This window comes from Lycorma delicatula, chromosome 9 (assembly GCF_047948215.1).
Source record: "Lycorma delicatula isolate Av1 chromosome 9, ASM4794821v1, whole genome shotgun sequence".
NCBI classification, from domain to species: Eukaryota; Metazoa; Arthropoda; class Insecta; order Hemiptera; family Fulgoridae; genus Lycorma; species Lycorma delicatula.
The window spans coordinates 124,476,896-124,495,708 of record NC_134463.1 but is presented as its reverse complement, the minus strand read 5'-3'; the positions used below and the strand labels follow the sequence as shown (position 1 = coordinate 124,495,708).

Genomic DNA, 18,813 nt, shown 5'->3' with positions numbered 1-18,813 from the left:
CAGACTTAATTGCGAATATTTCCAATGCAACTCTTAAAAAGGTTTGTGCTAATATGCCGAAAAGATTCCGTGCGTGTATAACCGCAAGGGGTGGGCATTTTGAATATATTCTTTAACAATTATGTAAGTAATAGCTTTTTTAAATGTCTTTTGTAATAAATACATTTTTTTATTCCACCTAAATTTCCCTTTCTTAAATTACATTTAAAATTGAGTAACGGAACTAAAAAATCACCCTGTATTAATTCTACTTTAAAAATATACTCCAAACTTTATTTTAATAAACATTTATATAAAGGCACACAGAAAAATTCAAATCGTTCAGAAATTAAAAGACGCTGATTTGATTACTCGCATGAATTTTTGTCAAGAAATGTTGCAGCGTTTAAACGGTGATAAACATTAATTCTCCATATATTTGTGCGAGATGAAGCTCATTTTTAACTGAACGGCTTCGTGGATAAGCAGAGAAGTCGATATTGGAGCGCTGAAAACCCACTTCAGTTACATGAAAACCCTTTGCGTAGTACGGTCAGAGTGTGGTATACACTTACGTCATCTGACGTTAGACTTTCTTCCATCATCAGGCTTTTTTCGAGACGGTAAAGGAAACCGTTACAGCAGCGCGTTACACAAGCACGTTAAAACATGTTTGTAGCAAGAATTAATTCGATTTCCATAAATCTTCTGGTTTCAGCAAGATAAAGTTTCTTATTAGAAATAAAAAAAAGTACGTAAGAAGCGAAAATCCAAGAAACCAATTAGGCGTTTTCACAGTATATGGTTTTCAGCTTACAAATATATTTTTAGCGCCTATAAATAATTTCCAAAAATATTTATTTTTTTACATTTATTAGTAGCAGGTTCATGACTCGTTTCGCTCGCCCGTTCGTCTTGCCGGGAGGCTTCTCCGCTGGACCTCCGAAATGTTCATTATCATCACGGTTGTGATAATAATACTGATAAATAACAATTAAAAGTATTCGGACTTTATAGAAACCCGAAAAATAAATTAAACTATAAAAGACAGGCAAGTAGTAATTACGTAGTGATATGACCGATGCGTTGCCATTGTACCGCTATAACTCTGGAATGCTAAGTCGTACAAGAAAATTGTTTGAATAAAATTTGTCTGTTTTTTTGAGGTTAACAACTTTTCCAAATGTAATACAGATGAAAAACAATTTTTTTCGATGAAAAAACCGAAAAAACAGGTTTTTTACAACTTCAGCGCCACCTAGTATTTCAATTTCAAATTATACGGCATAATTTCAAAGACATTAATTGTAGAGGAGAATGTCTTCTACATTTTTTCTTTGAACAAATATTCTCTAAAATGCATAGATTTAGAGAAAAACGCATTTCAACTTTTTGAGTTTTTCAAAAATCTATGGGAGGGGGAATGTTAAAAATCTGGAGTTAAGCTTCCCTCATCACCCCTAACATATGGAAAAAACATCAATCACTAGGTAAGGATTTTCAAATAAAAATACAAATTGATAGTACTATAAAGATAGTAATAATAATATTAGTAATAATATAGATTCTCCGAAAAGTTACCGTAGACTGTAAATTTTTAATTTAATTAAATTTGTTCTATCACAACAGCAATGGATTTAGACGACATATTATGAGTCATATCACTCATTCTACTGTTCCCAAATACGAATTTTCTATATTTTTTTATTTAGTAAGATATGGATTTTTTTAAAATAACGTTTTACAGGTTAGAATATTACGATGTAAACACTCTTGTTGTCCTAACCGAAAGTTTTCCGTTACTCGGCATAAGATGACCGGTATAATGCAGGCAAATTCTTTTTACACATCTTGACATTTAAATAAATCAAAGCCATTGTAGACATAAAGGACGATTAGTGTACAACAAAAAATTAATGCGCCCCTTTTTCTTGTGATATCATGCGTTATGTAAACTGCTTCAACTTAGTAAAACAATTATAAAATAATAATTTGAATGGAATTATCATTTTAAAAATTTAAGAAAAAAAATTAAACAAATATGTCCGAAAAATATTAAAAATACCGCCATAATTATCACGTCCATCAAGTATTTGAAATGATTTATTAGTTGCTGATCACGGTGGAAAGTTATAGCTTTTGAAGTGAACATGAATTATCTGCGTAGACATTCCTGTTCAATGTTCACTGCTAAAAGAAGTCGAGCGGAATAAAATCCAACAACCGGGTTTACCTCAACATTCTGAAGATTTCACGGAGACGAAGTCTATCGAAAAAGTGTAATGATGTTCCAGCATCGTGAATAAACGTTTATGGATTTCGTATTAAATGACTTTGTGTACGAATGATTTGGTAATCACAGTCCTGTTCCGTTTTGAATAAATAGTTTCACTACAGCAAACGGATACAACATTTACGAGATCTGCTAGTCAAAATCGTCTGGTCTCAGAGAGGTTCAGTAATTCGTGGGAATTTCCAATAAATATCCAATTTTTCCTATATTCTTCTTCTTCGTAACGGAGGTGGTATCTCCGTTTGGAGGTACATCCAAACCGTCCTCTTAATTTTCTCAACCAAAATAAACTTCTCCTTCGGATATCTTTTTTTGACTGATTTTCCTTTGAATTTTGACTGCCAAACTGCCACCATGAGACCGAAAAAAAAACTTCAAAATGCGATTATGATGTCTGTTGACAACCGTAAATTGAGCGTAAATCAGGAACTACTCAACAAATGTTCATCAAATTTTCGCACGCATTATTGATCTGCATAACTAAATTTCAATGAAATTAACTTAGTAGTTTGGAGATTTTCGAGCCCAAATTTTATACACAGTCCTATATATATATGGAAATTAGATTTTAAGTGTATAAAATAATTAAGAAATTAAAACGAAAAAAATATGTAGCAGTATGTAAAACAAATAAAAAAACTTATTAGAATTTAATACTATTGTGGCTGTAATAAATGATGGATTACTAATTTGGGTTTAAATTGATGAAAATAGCGTTGTAATCAATTATTTAGATGCTGTTGTAACGTTTGCGTGCAGCTTTTACCAGATTAATTTAGAAATAAAAAAATTGCTCTGTTCTATTATAAATTATTTTCTCATCACTTCTGTGTTATTTTACGGTAGATTTCAATAAATTTTTTATTTTTAGTGTTAATCAATATTTCCTCGACATATCGGATACAGGAATACACGTATAGATTTAGGCACTGAAGTATCCGAGTAACCGATTATCTGATAGTTTTGCATCGTTACTTTTAACGATTTTAATTACTTTTAACGAAAAGTAATTTCATTTAAAATTATTTTCTCTATTAGAACGTTCAACTTATTCGGAATTTTAAAATAACGACCGCATCAATTTTAATTAATAAATTATTTAATTTATTTTTCTTATTTTTTTTTTTTATAACAAAAACATTTCAGTTTTTGTTTTGCGGTTGGAGTTCTAACAATTTAATCGTAAACGTCGGTTCAGACTTTAATAACATAACGAAAGAACTTTAATTATAATTACTACGCTTTAATAATAGGCGAATATATCGACCTATTATTATAAGGTAACGTTTTTAATGCGTGTACTTTGAAAGGGTTTAACCGTGGAACGTGCTCAATTAACACGGTCGCAAACGTTTATCAAATAGCCACACGTATGTTACAAACGATATGATTAGTCGTTGTCAATTATTGGAATTATTAGAGGTCCATTTGTTTGTTAGGATAGATAATTGTGCGTTCGATTCGGAAGCTTGTTTAATTAATTTATTAAACTAATAGGGTTATTTATTCCGTTAAACTTTATGAAAATTTATTCGTGAATTTCTTTTTAGCTTTAAAAACCTAATATCCCAAAAGATAATGCAAATATTAAAAATGATTTTTTATACGATGCTTCTATCCCCCTACTTATAGTTTCCTAATTAATTTTTGACGGTTTAATTCTATTAACAAAATTTACTTCATTACGTTATTACAAAAATAGGCGTAATAAGGATGGAAAAGATCTAAATTCGTTATCACAGTGGTAAAGGGTAATTTTTTTAAATATTTACTTTCTTGACCAAAGCGATAACAGAGAAGTACACAGATAAATAAAATAAAAAAAAAATAAAAAAATCTAAAAAACCCTTCGGCACGCCGGAAGGCGGAAGTAGATTTCACCGGTGCTAAGTAGGGGATAAAAAAGATTTCCACCTTAAAATTAAGAAAAACTTCAAATTTACTCAATACGTCAATGGCTCCATGTGAAAAAATGTTTCACATGTTTAGCATACGAGAAGCCCATCTTCTTACTATTCCAGCAAATATTTGGTCATCTTTTACCGTAAGGGTTGGTCATTTCAAAAAAAGTGTTTAGTAATGTTTAAAGGACTAACGACCACTTTAAACCGATTCTATACTGTCCCTATTAAGGGCGGTATGATTTTTTGTCTTCAAAACCCAATTTTTTCCACCCCCTTTGGCCAATGGTTGGTGATATAAACAAACTTTATTTAGATAAGTTTTAGGCCCTTGTCCAAAGAATAGTAGAAACTTTAAACGAATTTACTTAATAACAAAGTTATAGCAATATTTTTTTTCGAAAACACCCCCTCATTTTCATTCCCGTGGTCCAATTTTGGTCGTTAACGAACTCTACCGAATTTTGGGTCGAGATTTTTTTAGGGAACAATTAATTGGTGCAAAATTATGGCAGTTATCGTGTATACAAGAAACTGATACACACACACACACATATATATATATATATATATATATATATATATATATATATATATATATATATATATATAACAAAAGTTATATAAACTTTTGAGCTGACAGTGGTTTTGGGGTCTGGGGGATGTGAAACGCGAAGATAGGTCAAAATATTCCGGAAGTCGAATCATGGTACCCATTACAATAGATAGCTTTCTTATGAAATCTACCTAAAATATTAGATTGTCCAAAAATATAATAAAATGAACTATTATGTAATTTGGGGGGGGGGGGTTCTACCCATTTACAACCCCGTAAAACTGGGTAATTCATTCGGTTTGAAAAACATATATTTTACGGAAAAATAAAAACAATAATTTATTATTAATTATTAAAGATCTTTTACTGATTTTGAATAAGTTTATTTAAATCCATGACCTCTTTATATTAAACATAGGACCTTTAATTATTAATATCACATCATTATTTTCAAGACATTTAAATATAAATTGATGCGTTGATATTAACGTGTAAGCTGCCTCGTCGTATTCGTATTGTATTATAATATAATATAATATTAAATTTAAACTTTTTTTTTCATATTATAATTTAAGCGTGTCATTACACGCGTATTATTCGTTTTTTTTAATTTTGTGATTATAAGACAGGCTATTTTAATATTATTATCTTCGATTAATGAAATGTTTTATCTTCTAATTTTTCAATAGCAAATGTAAAAAAAAAATCTTATTACTTTAGACCGGAACACTCATTTATAATTCTATTCTATAATATGTCGACATTAGAATATAAACAACAAATATACATTATATAAATGTAACCTTTACTTTAGGGTTATTATCTTTTTTTCTGTTTAGCCTCCGGAATTACCGTAAGGTATTACTTCAGAGGATGAATGAGGATGATATGTATGAATGTAAATGAAGTGTAGTCTTGAACAGTCTCAGGTCGACTTTCCTGAGATGTGCGGTTAATTGAATCCCAACTACCAAAGAACACTTGTATCCATTATCTAGTATTCAAATACGTAAAGAAGTTATTTTTGCCTTTGCTAGGATTTGAACCTTAGAACTCTCGACTTCGAAATCAGCTGATTTGCGATGACGAGTTAACCAATAGACCAACCTCGCGGGTCTTCGCTCCATTCGTAAAAAATTGTAACTGTTTATTTAAAATGATGGTGTATCTTTATATATTTTTAAACAATTTTAAAAGTTATTACTTTAAATTTATTATCACCACTTAGGGATCATTTTCTAAAAAAAAATCATTTTACAAGAATGCTTCTTCCTTGAGTATGGGAGTCCCCTAAAAGAAATTTCGCAATATCAAACAAATTCTTAATGTTCAAAATATATTTGTTGAACTATAAGGCCGCTAAAATAACTTAATACTCTTCCTTTGATGGAGAGCTCCCAAATTAAAAAAAGAAATTTAAAAACTTTTTAATTTCTTTAAAATCAATCTTTTGAATATTTTAATAATAAAAAAAAAACTTTTTGATTCGCAAACCAAATTTTAAAAAAATCGAAAATATATTTTTCGAAATCGCAAAACTAATGTTAAAAGTCACGATTAATATTTTATTTTTTTTGAGCAACTCGGCTTGGAAAATTAAAAGTAAAAATAAAAGTAAGTAAATTTTATTTAATGTAAAAAATCAATAACATTAAAATTTATTACGTTACCTGTAACGTAATAAATTTTGTTTTTTTCTTTTTTTTAATATATCGTTGAAGAAATAACTGAAGATGGCTAACTGAATATTTTTAGTTGATATTTTGTAACACAATCATAGGTTGTAAAAAGAATTCATAATTTTTGTTTTTGTATAAAGTAAAAAGGGAGGGGATATTTTATCATAAGATACAAATTTTTAATTTTTTTTTTTGTCTTCAGTCATTTGACTGGTTTGATGCAGCTCTCCAAGATTCCCTATCTAGTGCTAGTCGTTTCATTTCAGTATACCCTCTACATCCTACATCTCTAACAATTTGTTTTACATATTCCAAACATGGCCTGCCTACACAATTTTTTCCTTCTACCTGTCCTTCCAATATTAAAGCGATTATTCCAGGATGCCTTAGTATGTGGCCTATAAGTCTGTCTATTCTTTTAACTATATTTTTCCAAACGCTTCTTTCTTCATCTATTTGCCGCAATACCTCTTCATTTGTCACTTTATCCACCCGTCTGATTTTTAACATTCTCCTATATCACCGCATTTCAAAAGCTTCTAATTTTTTCTTCTCAGATACTCCGATCGTCCAAGTTTCACTTCCATATAAAGCGACACTCCAAACATATACTTTCAAAAATTTTTTCCTGACATTTAAATTAATTTTTGATGTAAACAAATTATATTTCTGACTGAAGGCTCGTTTCGCTTATGCTCTTCGGTATTTTATATCGCTCCTGCTTCGTCCATCTTTAGTAATTCTACTTCCCAAATAACAAAATTCATCTACCTCCGTAATCTTTTCTCCTCCTATTTTCACATTCAGTGGTCCATTTTTGTTATTTCTACTAAATTTCATTACTTTTATTTTGTTCTTGTTTATTTTCACGCGATAGTTCTTGCGTAGGACTTCATCTATGCCGTTCATTGTTTCTTCTAAATCCTTTTTACTCTCGGCTACAATCACTATATCATCAGCAAATCGTAGCATCTTTATCTTTTCACCTTGTACTGTTACTCCGAATCTAAATTGTTCTTTAACATCATTAACTGCTAGTTCCATGTAAAGATTAAAAAATAACGGAGATAGGGAACATCCTTGTCGGACTCCCTTTCTTATTACGGCTTCTTTCTTATGTTCATTCAAGATCCAAATATAGCATAAAATGACTGAATTAAATAGAGCCAAAAATGAATAGCGTTACTTGACTGGTGTAACCGTGAAAATCACGCAATCCGTTGCCGGCTATATCAAAGTAATTTTTTAGTTCAAGTTATACGACATACTGAAATTTTGGATGTTTTAGAATATATATATATATTTTTTTACCTTTACTCAGATTATCATAGAAAAGTAGTGAATTATTACTAATTTTATCACTAGCGTCTTAACAAAGTTCAGTAACTCTTTAAACAGCTTTGCAACAGTTACACGTAAAAAAAACTGAAATTTAGTAATCGCTTTGAACTCAAAATGATCTAATTTTCGCAATAAGAATACCAAACGTCCAAGGTCTTCCACGGAGCTTTGAGAAGAGCAATTCAAAATTTTTAAACGTAAAGGGTTGGATTGTAAGGCAAATGAACAGGGTAATTAATAGAGACCGGATTATATGCATTTGCATATTAAGCCCATTCTCACCGGTTATTGCACATTTTCCTTAAAATCTAGTGATGATGCATATTTTCGCTATATTTACAATATTTTTCGGTAGGGTACCTTGTTAATAAATGAAATCATACGTTGTAGTCGACCAAACCTATTAGCTGCTCGGGTCTTAGCAGCCGCGGAACAGTACCTCTGATTGTTTATATTTACAAAACTAACAAAATGTTAAAAAATGGTTAATTATCGAATTTATCGATATGCTATTCAACTACTTATTAATTGTATGCTGATTTTGAAATCAAAAAAAGTAAAAATTACTACTTTTTTATTATATAAATTTGCGTATTTTAAGCATTTTTCAAACTTTTTATGTTGCATATAATCCGGTCTCTAGTAATTAAGCACAATTTTAAAGGGGGTAGAAAAAAATTTGATTTAAAAAAAAAGTTAATACAACTTAATCAAAATGGCGGACATTTAATATCTTTCACAGCTAGTTTCAAAAGTTCTTTACAGTACACCCCTAGTAGTGATCTCATACCAAAAAAAAAAAAAAAATAGACCGTTTTCAGGTAGGAACATTTGTTAAAGTTTTTTGTGTTTCAGCTGTTGGGTAGTTATTTAAGAGGCAATGTAAACCACTTTTATAAAAATAAATGCAATTAAAAAAATGAAATGGCCGCCATTTTTAGCCTTAACTTTTTTACTTCAAACATTTTCGTGTTTTAATTCTCCTATCACAAACCTTTCTTTTTCGAGTTCCTCCCCTGGGTGCTTGAGATGTGATCATTTCTTACCAAAAAATAGATTGTAATAAATCATAAGAGAATTTAGTAAATTAAATTTTTTATTTCAGGGAAACTATTACTTTCTAAACATATAGAGTATTATGGTGTCTTTGAGGAAGAGCTCCACCCGGTAGGCAGGTTTTCTGCTTTCAATAATAGGGTGGGGACTCCTTTCAGATGCCGTTAGGGGAAATGTAAGACCGTAGTGCTGGTCGTGAATCCCTTTGGGGGTTCTCTACTAGAGAAGAGGTGTCAAGACCCGAGTCCCGGTGGTGAGTTCCCTTTGGGAACTTCTGATTTGTGACATGGCATGCAAAACGAGCGAGTCCAGGCTGCCTGGGCGGGGTCTTGCGTCCTTCCGAGGTAGTTTGAGGCGCACCCCCCGGAGCTGAGTTTACGCTTAACTGTGTGTCCAGTTCCGGGAAGCGGGGAAACTACAGATGTGTAAAAAAAAGTAGAACGTGTTATTTTATTTATTTTTTTAACATTAAAACAATATATAAAATCTGGACGTAGAAAATAAATGTTGGGGGAAAGTATTTTGGTCGATAAGTTACGAAACGGTTTATTTTTAAAATACTGATGCGTTAACGAGTTTTGTTTGAATAGATGTTAAAAATAAATCCATAGATATTTAGAAAATTCAGTTTTTTTGGTGTTTCATAATCGTCAACCTCGTTGCTATGACCTCGTCAACGAAGTATATATAACTTCCTAAATTTTCCTGGTTTTATAGTTTTCTATCGTAAGAAATACTGAAATATTTTATTTAGTCATATATCCTGGAAGTGTTCATATCTCTATTTAATAAAGTTTACTGTATGATCCGGATTAGTTAATTATAATTCAAAGTATTTTTGACTGGAATCTCTGAAGTATTTCAATGCCGCTTTGCTCTGGTGATACAGAGTGTTCTGGTGTAGTATGCAAACTTATTTAAGAAAAATTTCACGCAGTACTGATTATATATAATTTTGTGTTAAAATATCTGATAAATAATTTAATATTTATGATTCAATTGCTTTCATTTATGTATGTTTTCCAGATAAGATGTCAGACGTTAATGTAGGACCGCGTCAGATTGTGCAATTATATATTGTTTATAAATACCAGAAAATATGTTTATTTTTTAACCGAACATTTAATAATAAATAATACATTTTAAGGGAGTAAATTTTAAATTCGATGCCGATCCACAAAAATCGATGTAAAATGTCATCGTTTTTTTAATACAATATTTATACTATTATAAAAAGAGGAAAAGGGTTTTTGTTTGTTCGTGGAAAAAAAATCGCAACGAAATTTCTACCCATGTTTCTTGGCTTAACTGGAAAGATTTTTAGATATATTCATCTCGAAAAATCACGGAAAAAATATATATGTAATAATGGAGATTTTCCGGTAGAAGCACGAACTATAATGAATTGAATTAATGAACTGTGAACTGTGAATATCTATCGCTGCGTGAGCTGGGTTTAAACTAAATGATTCGAATCAATCGAACGTATAATCTTACAAAAATAATAGAATTAAATTTACGCTAAATAAAACAGTACTAAATAAATTTTAAACATTCCAGTTTAACAATAACGGGCTTCCCCTGAGGACTGCGTGTGAAGTATGCGAGGACCTCGTGGTAGGCTAGACTGACCACCATCATCGACTGGTAACTAACGGGGTGCCTCTGAGGCGCTGTTTTGGGAGGTGCAATGCGGTTCTCTTATATTATCTCTGGAAACAATAGTCCTATTTTCAAAATTCAAATGGGGTATTTGTTATTAGATTGAACTTAACATGCATCAGGTACACCCTCGATCTAACAGATCATTGTTATTCGGATATATATATATATATATATATATATATATATATATATATAAATGAATATTTAGTTTATCTGTTTGTTTGTTGTCGCATTACAGAACCAAAACAAACTTATCGATTACTTTCAAATTTGTAGGATATATTCGTGTTATCTCAGGGAAGGTTTTAAGCCATCGACCGAGGCCTTAGCTCCCTTGAAGGTTAGATATTAAAAATATTCATTATTTTTTCGCCTCCAGGGAGGGTGAAGTTGTGAACTAAGATTTTTTCATTAAGGAAAAAATAGATTAATCCTTTTACTTCATTACTATAGTTTTCCTACCACGGAAAAAAGTTATGAATTTTTCGTCGGGAATGGTGTGTGTTTACACGTTTTATGATTCTGTCTTTTGTAATTTCGTTTCTTTTTCAAGTTTCTATAATGCCTGAATACCATAATTATGATTTATCAGTATTATTCTCAAAACCATGAAGACAAAGTACAGCGCGAAGGTTCAGGGAGTGGAGCCCTCTGGGTAGATGGGAATGGCGACCGAAGCAAGCCCCCTGGGTTTTCAGGACGTGGGTACCCCTGGCAAATTGGAAACGGCGAGCGAAGCGAGCTCTGCGACTATGGCGTAGGCCCCTTGATCTCGGGAGGCCCCGATTAGCTCCTGAGTTGGTTTCGGGATTTTCCAGGGTTGACTTGTGCCACGAGGATCCAGGCTCTGGCTAGATGGGGCGGCTAGTCTCTCATAAACGACGAAGTAAATTCGAAAAGATATCTTTTAAAATTCATTGAGACCTTGATACGTTGTATAAGGGCTGTATACGCATTACCCCTAATAATAAAGAAAAATTATAAAATTAATATTATATAACTATAAAATATTAGTTGTAGTAGAAATAACAAAGATGGACCACTGAATGTGAAAATAGGAGGAGAAAAGATTATGGAGGTAGAAGAATTTTGTTATTTGGGAAGTAAAATTACTAAAGATGGACGAAGCAGGAGCGATATAAAATGCCGAATAGCACAAGCTAAACGAGCCTTCAGTAAGAAATATAATTTGTTTACATCAAAAATTAATTTAAATGTCAGGAAAAGATTTTTGAAAGTGTATGTTTGGAGTGTCGCTTTATATGGAAGTGAAACTTGGACAATCGGAGTATCTGAGAAGAAAAGATTAGAAGCTTTTGAAATGTGGTGCTATAGGAGAATGTTAAAAATCAGATGGGTGGATAAAGTGACAAATGAAGAGGTATTGCGGCAAATAGATGAAGAAAGAAGTATTTGGAAGAATATAGTTAAAAGAAGAGACAGACTTATAGGCCACATACTAAGGCATCCTGGAATAGTCGCTTTAATATTGGAAGGACAGGTTGAAGGGAAAAATTGTGTAGGCAGGCCACGTTTGGAGTATGTAAAACAAATTGTTGGGGATGTAGGATGTAGAGGGTATACTGAAATGAAACGACTAGCACTAGATAGGGAATCTTGGAGAGCTGCATCAAACCAGTCAAATGACTGAAGACAAAAAAAAAAAAAAAATATATTAGTGAAAACATAACATAAAAAGTAGATTATATAATTTAATTATACTTTAAAAAAATTACTTACTTGTTCGACCCACAAGTTCGTTGTCATTATTTGATTTTTTAAATTCTGTAAAAAAAAAAAAAATAGAAAAAATAAGATCGGTATATTAATATAAAATATATTATAACAGAAATACGCGCACGCGCGTATACAAACACACACACAAAACATACAAGCTACATAGACTATGTGTTCATTATTTACGTAAGTTACCCTCACTGGAACGTAACAGGTATCATAAGAAAGAATGTACTTTTACATATGATAAGAAAAATACTCGACTAGTTCATTTTAAGGGTAAAAGGTGAACAATACGATGTGTTCAATAACAACTTTACTTACATTAAAATCAAATTTAACAAAATCACCTTGTTAAATTCACGATTACGTTCTCAATTCTCGCGAAAAAAAAAATATATTAGATTTTTCGTGAGACAGGAGATTGTAATCAGATTTAATGAGTACAAACCATCCTATATCCTTCATCTAAGAAGCCTGGAAGCATAGGAACTGTAATTCATACAGATACATAACTGTAATTCAAAATTTTAATCGTTAATGTTATACGCTATTTTATTTGCCGTTTGTATAAAACTATTGTTCGCATATCTAAAATCCTTTTTAAATAAATTTTCGGTTGTTCAACGTATGTACAGATAAAATGTCTGGATTATACGTAGCAAAAGTTCTAGTATAATTTTATTTATTGTATTACCTTCGCATAAAATTACATATCTTTTTCCTACGGTTGTATCATAACGTTTGAATTATGCGGCTTGAACCTGTGTATCGTAATGAAGGTCATTATGAAACAGATTTTCATTACGATACAGTTGTTCAACCGATCAAAAGTCTACCCTTTTCGACCAATAACCGAACAGAAGCGGGTATTTTCTAATGTATTAGCTGCTTTTTTACTTTGATTTTAATCCGATTAAGTAGTTAGCAAGCAGAGGTTAATCTGAAAGTATACCGATATGTAACTAAGTCTTTTAAATTACACTGTTTATACTTTTTTTAATTATGTCAGATTCTGAGAAAGAAATGTCTTTAACACAAATCGATATTAAAGAAAAGGCAGATTTTATGACTAATCATCTATTGCCAAAGAAATTTATTATTTAATGTATTTGTTGAAAAGTTAAAAAAGCTGACAAAACACAGCTTTTTTGTGTTGTTGACAATACAAGACTTTCTCAAGTCTTGGGATGCTTTTTTCTGATCATGGCTTAGACACACGCACACACACACACACACACACACACACACACACACACACACACACACACACACACACACACACACACACACACACACACACACACACAAACAAGCAAAACTTAATTCAAAATATTTATTTTTTGTTTATTTAATTCAATTATTCTACGTAAAGTGCGCGCGCATACTACAGCTTACCTGTGACATCACAATAACAGATGACTACAACAACTGTACATTAGTGCTACACTAGCAGTTCCTTGTGGTGAGATGATAATTATTGAGGTACTATGCCCACTTAGCCGCTAGTTTATTTAGTTCATTTTTTTGGGTGTGGTGCGATTTTTCAAAAGACATTTTTTATAAATATTATTATTTTTTAAATGTTAACAAATTTGCCTAAGAAAAATAACACCTAAATTAGGCAAAATTTTTCTATTCTAAGGGTAACCTTGCCAGCCTCACCCCCTTCACGTTTTGAGTTGAAAACTTAATGGCATCAATGACCCGTGTACCAAGCAATCTGACCAGGTTTTCTCAAAGCCAGTCTAGTTGTTCTGGAGATATATGGAATAAAAGACCGAACACACTCACACACACACACACGCGCACACACACACACACACACACACACACACACACACAGAGAGAGAGAGAGACGCGCGCGCGTACATATAAACATCCGGAAAATTTCCATCCAGTTTTTTGGATTCCTTAGGAGTCAGAATATCAAGATCCCGCGGTAACCGCGTATGTCCAAATTGCAGCAATTACAATACTTTGCCTTCTAAAGGTATAGCTCTACTATAGCGCTATGTAGACGGGGATGTAAAAATACATATTCCTTAAACAATGTATTCTACCGTGGATTTAAATCTACAATTTCAATACTTTCTCAACCGTAAAAAAAATACAGTATGCAACTCTTGGCCGTTAATTCACTCACTGAAAATTTACGACACGAGTCTTGGCAAATGTCGTAACTTGCTTCGCACACTTGCATTAATGGTTATCATTGTAGTCTCGTTACGTAAACTACTATTTTTTAATACGAACATTTTTAGAATATATGTATTTAAAATATTTTTTATATTACATTACTGTTGTATTTTAAACGTTAAAAAAAAATGGTATTGTAAAAAAACTTGGCACTGTAGGTACAATCAATCTAATTAAAAAATATAGTTGCTATTCTTATTTCACTATTATTGAAACACTGATTTATTTCTTATTTACGCAAATTGCCATTTCTGTTTACGATCGTAAGTTAGTGTTACGGAGTTGTTCTAATGTCGGTAATCCAAAGAATACCTTCAATTTTTTTGTATTACCGTTTACGTTATTGAAATTTTAATCGATATTATTTTTAATTTTAAATATATAAATCGATTTAAGATGACTGTCGATATGATTACGCGTGCAGCAAAACGGAAGGATGTAATCTACATTAATTTTATACCCTTATCGTAATAAATTTTTACATTATATTTACGTATTTAATAATATATATGTTTTATTTTAAATGAATAGACCGGGTCGTTTTAAGCGAGCAGTAAAAAGAGGAAAGTAATACCGAACGTGCAATCTGGAGTCGAAAAAATTCAGGGCTGTGTCAAGATATATAACAACGATACTACGACACAAAGGCAGGGACGACGATGTAGCGAGGGGGTGATGAACAGCCTTCTGCGGAATCATCGTTCGTCCGGGTTTGCCGGGATGGGCGGCGATGATAAGACACGAAGACTTCGTCACCCTAGAGCTGTTAAGACCGACATCCGGCTAGGGCTCACTTTGGGGACCCGGTTAGAAGCAGGCAACTGTTACGACAAAGACCCGGGTCGGTCTTGTTTAGGTTGAGTTGGCGACGACACCTCTTGGAGCTGAGTTATGCTTAATTGCAGGTACGGCTCCGGGAGGGGGTGTATATAAAACCACAAAAAAAATTGAACAGTATTATTTTTAATTTGATTTTACTGTTATTATTGTAGTACAAGTCTTATTTTAGTATCTATCTTTTGTTTATAAAGTCAAAGTATTATTATTTTGATATATGTAGGAAACATTTAAGTATGAAAACAGAACGATTTATTAATATGCTAATTATCTTAATTAAGTTTCTTTTTTAATCGATGTAAAAAGAATAAATAAAAAAAAATTTACGACGGTTAAATGATATCTAACTGTTATAATTCTTTTGCAAGATTTTAAAAAGATTCCCTTTTTGCTTGGTTTTATTATTAACATTAATATAATTTATTAACGTGTACATTGCAATCTGTTAAATGAGTGAAAAGAAAGCGAACTCCCTTCCCCCCCTCTAAAATTATATGAGGATGGTATATATGATATGTATATGTAAATGAGGTTATACAGATTGAGACCGAACATTCCTGAGACCTGTGGTTAATTGAATCCCAACCACCAAAGTACACCAGTATCCGCTGTTTAATATTCAAATCCATATAAAAGTATATAACCTTTACTAGGATTTAAACCTCAGAACCTTTGAGTTCGAAAATCAGCTGTTAAACAACTAATTTTCGACGAGTTAAGCACTGTATAGTCTGGTAGGCTAATAATATTAACCCACCGGGTTGGTCTAGTGGTGAACGCGTCTTCCCAAATCAGCTGATTTGGAAGCCGAGAGTTCCAGCGTTCATGTCCTAGTAAAGCCGGTTATTTCTACACGGATTTGAATACTAGATCGTGGATACCGGTGTTCTTTGGCGGTCGGGTTTCAATTAACTACACATCTCAGGAACGGTCGAACTGAGAAAGTACAAGACTACACCGCATTTACACTAATACATATCATCCTCATTCATCCTCTGAAGTATTATCTAAACGGTAGTTACCGGGGGCTAAACAGAAAAAGAGAGAGAGAGAAAGAGAGAGGCTAATAATATTATTATTAGCCCCTATTTTTAATTCGACTATGAAGGATGTGAAAACTGGCAAAAAATTGTCGGAGTACATTATATTTGCTGTTCGCTTCAGTAATTTCAGCCGTTTATCAATATACTTGTGTACTTATGAATAATTTAACTCGACAGGGCTTCAAAATAAAAGGCATAAAATTATTATTTTTTTTTTTTTTTTTTTTTTTTTGTCTTCAGTCATTTGACTGGTTTGATGCAGCTCTCCAAGATTCCCTATCTAGTGCTAGTCGTTTCATTTCAGTATACCCTCTACATCCTACATCCCCAACAATTTGTTTTATATACTCCAAACGTGGCCTGCCTACACAATTTTTCCCCCTTCTACCTGTCCTTCCAATATTAAAGCGACTATTCCAGGATGCCTTTAATAATTTTACTTCCCAAATAACAAAATTCTTCTACCTCCATAATCTTTTCTCCACCTATTTTCTATTATAAATAATAGAATATAATTATATCAAATTAATATTAACAGAGCTATTAACGATTAAATGATTTGGATTTTTTTTCAGAGATAAAATTTTCAAACCTTATTTATTCTGTGGATATTGTTGGGTACACGTATACCAAATTTCATTAAAATATCTCAATCTTTTCTTAAGATATTAATTTTTATCATAAAAATTCAAAACGTTGGTTTGGCATTTTTCAACGTGAATTTTTTTCTTTATTTTGATGTCCTGAATCAATCCTTTGCGGACTCCTCCCGGGACGTTATATAGATATATATATACACCGGTTCGATTTAAACTTTTCAAACGATCATCTAACTTAACCGATTCGACTTTTTTTAGAAAACTTACATGGAACAGAGCTCCATAAGGCATTTTTATATATTCTAAAACTTTTAATCGGAATTTATAACAACACCTCAGATTTATTTAATTCGTATAATAAATTAAAGGTTTCGCTCGTGTACTTCAATTAGGATAATATGTAATTATAATAATTATTACATATAATAATATGTAAGTTATAACGTGAATGTATTTTTCATCGCGGCGTTTGTTAATATTGTTTACCCGGCCGGACGACATAAAAGCCCGGGGCGATCATTACCAGTCGAGTAAGTATAGCCTATTTCTAAGAGGTAGGGGGTATCTACCTCGATATGAGGGAGGAGCCGTTCCGTATGTCGATTTCTTTGATTTTGCGTATTAAGTGCTCCATCTATTACGCTCCAACGTCTGTTAGTCGCGTTTATTAATTATCTATATTTTATAGATGTATTAAATAATAAGTAATACAAGTATATTTAGTTCTAACGATATAATATTCTCGTACGTCTTATAATACATCTTTGTCTACGTATTTCGAGAAAAAGAAAAGTTAAAATTACGATGTACCGCGGTAGAGGTGAAGATGTTAAAATGTAATTACGCTGTTATTTCTACGAACCGTTTAATAGAAAACAAAGTAATTCATTCTTACGCTAAATATTTTAATTAAATACCTTTTCGAAGTTGAAATTAAAAAATAAAAATATTAAAAACTGAAAACAAGTAGCCGGTATCGTATTATCATTTATCTCTTAAAAAAAGAAAATATATAGCTAATAAATCTTTCTTTTTATCATGCCATCCCATTATTTTAATGTATTCTTCAAATCTTGTCTATTTCTTAAATAAATTCAACATTTTTATTTACCGTTACTACTTTTTCCCCTCAAATTCAACCGTAAATAAAATAAATAAATTTTTTACTCTGATCGGTAAATAATAATACATTATACAAATCACGTCAGTAACGGGTAGACATGCTATTCAGCAGATAACAAAAAGAACTGCCTCCAATATTTGCCTGGACTGATCAGGGCAAAGGAAACCGTGGTCACAGAAATGGCCATTAAACCTTGATTACAGAAATATCAATAAATACTCGATTAATTATAATATAAAAAAATAGACGATTTTTATTTTATAAAATTAATACAAAAAAAGACACAACCAAGAGTTATATCTAATGCGCGGAAAAATTAACCGATACCATTCGAAAGAGAGGTATGATGTTCTATAGACACCTGGTCCCCATGAACAACAATACACTAACAAAGAAAGTATTAGAAAATTATAATAATAGCTTAACGACAGTTTGCTTAAAAATGTCAGGAAGGAAATGGAGAAGATGAAAATTATGTATAAAGACTCTAGAAAAAAACATAAATAAATTAAAAAATAATGATAAACGTTTTAAGGGTTTCCAGGAGAGAGAGAGAGAGAAAGAGAAACCATGTAGAGTGTGGACTGAGGAACAAAAGGATTTCCAATAAGAGAATGAAAGAATACTAGAAAAAATGAAGGAAATTACATCATAAATAGTTATTATACGTGGTCCAGACAGGCCAAAAACGAAAAGAAAAAAGTCAATATTAATTACGAATATTATAAAGGACTTCGTAATTTTAAAAGCAAATAAAAATTTATTGAGATAACTTATAAATTCAGTTTAGGTATCATTTCATAGC

At 31.7% G+C, this 18,813-nt stretch overlaps 1 protein-coding gene across 2 annotated transcripts in view; it reads right to left on the bottom strand.

Moving 5' to 3' along the window:
• Positions 1 to 18,813, bottom strand: part of LOC142330580 (acetylcholine receptor subunit alpha-like) — a 668,320-nt gene that overhangs the window by 265,018 nt on the left and 384,489 nt on the right. For both annotated transcript variants that reach the window (XR_012757812.1, XM_075375962.1), the window contains exon 4: positions 12,211 to 12,255. Coding sequence is in view for 1 of the 2 variants with exons in the window: in XM_075375962.1 (XP_075232077.1) it covers positions 12,211 to 12,255 (45 nt within the window). In the remaining variant the exon portion in view is untranslated. The remainder of the gene's footprint in view (positions 1 to 12,210; positions 12,256 to 18,813) is intronic.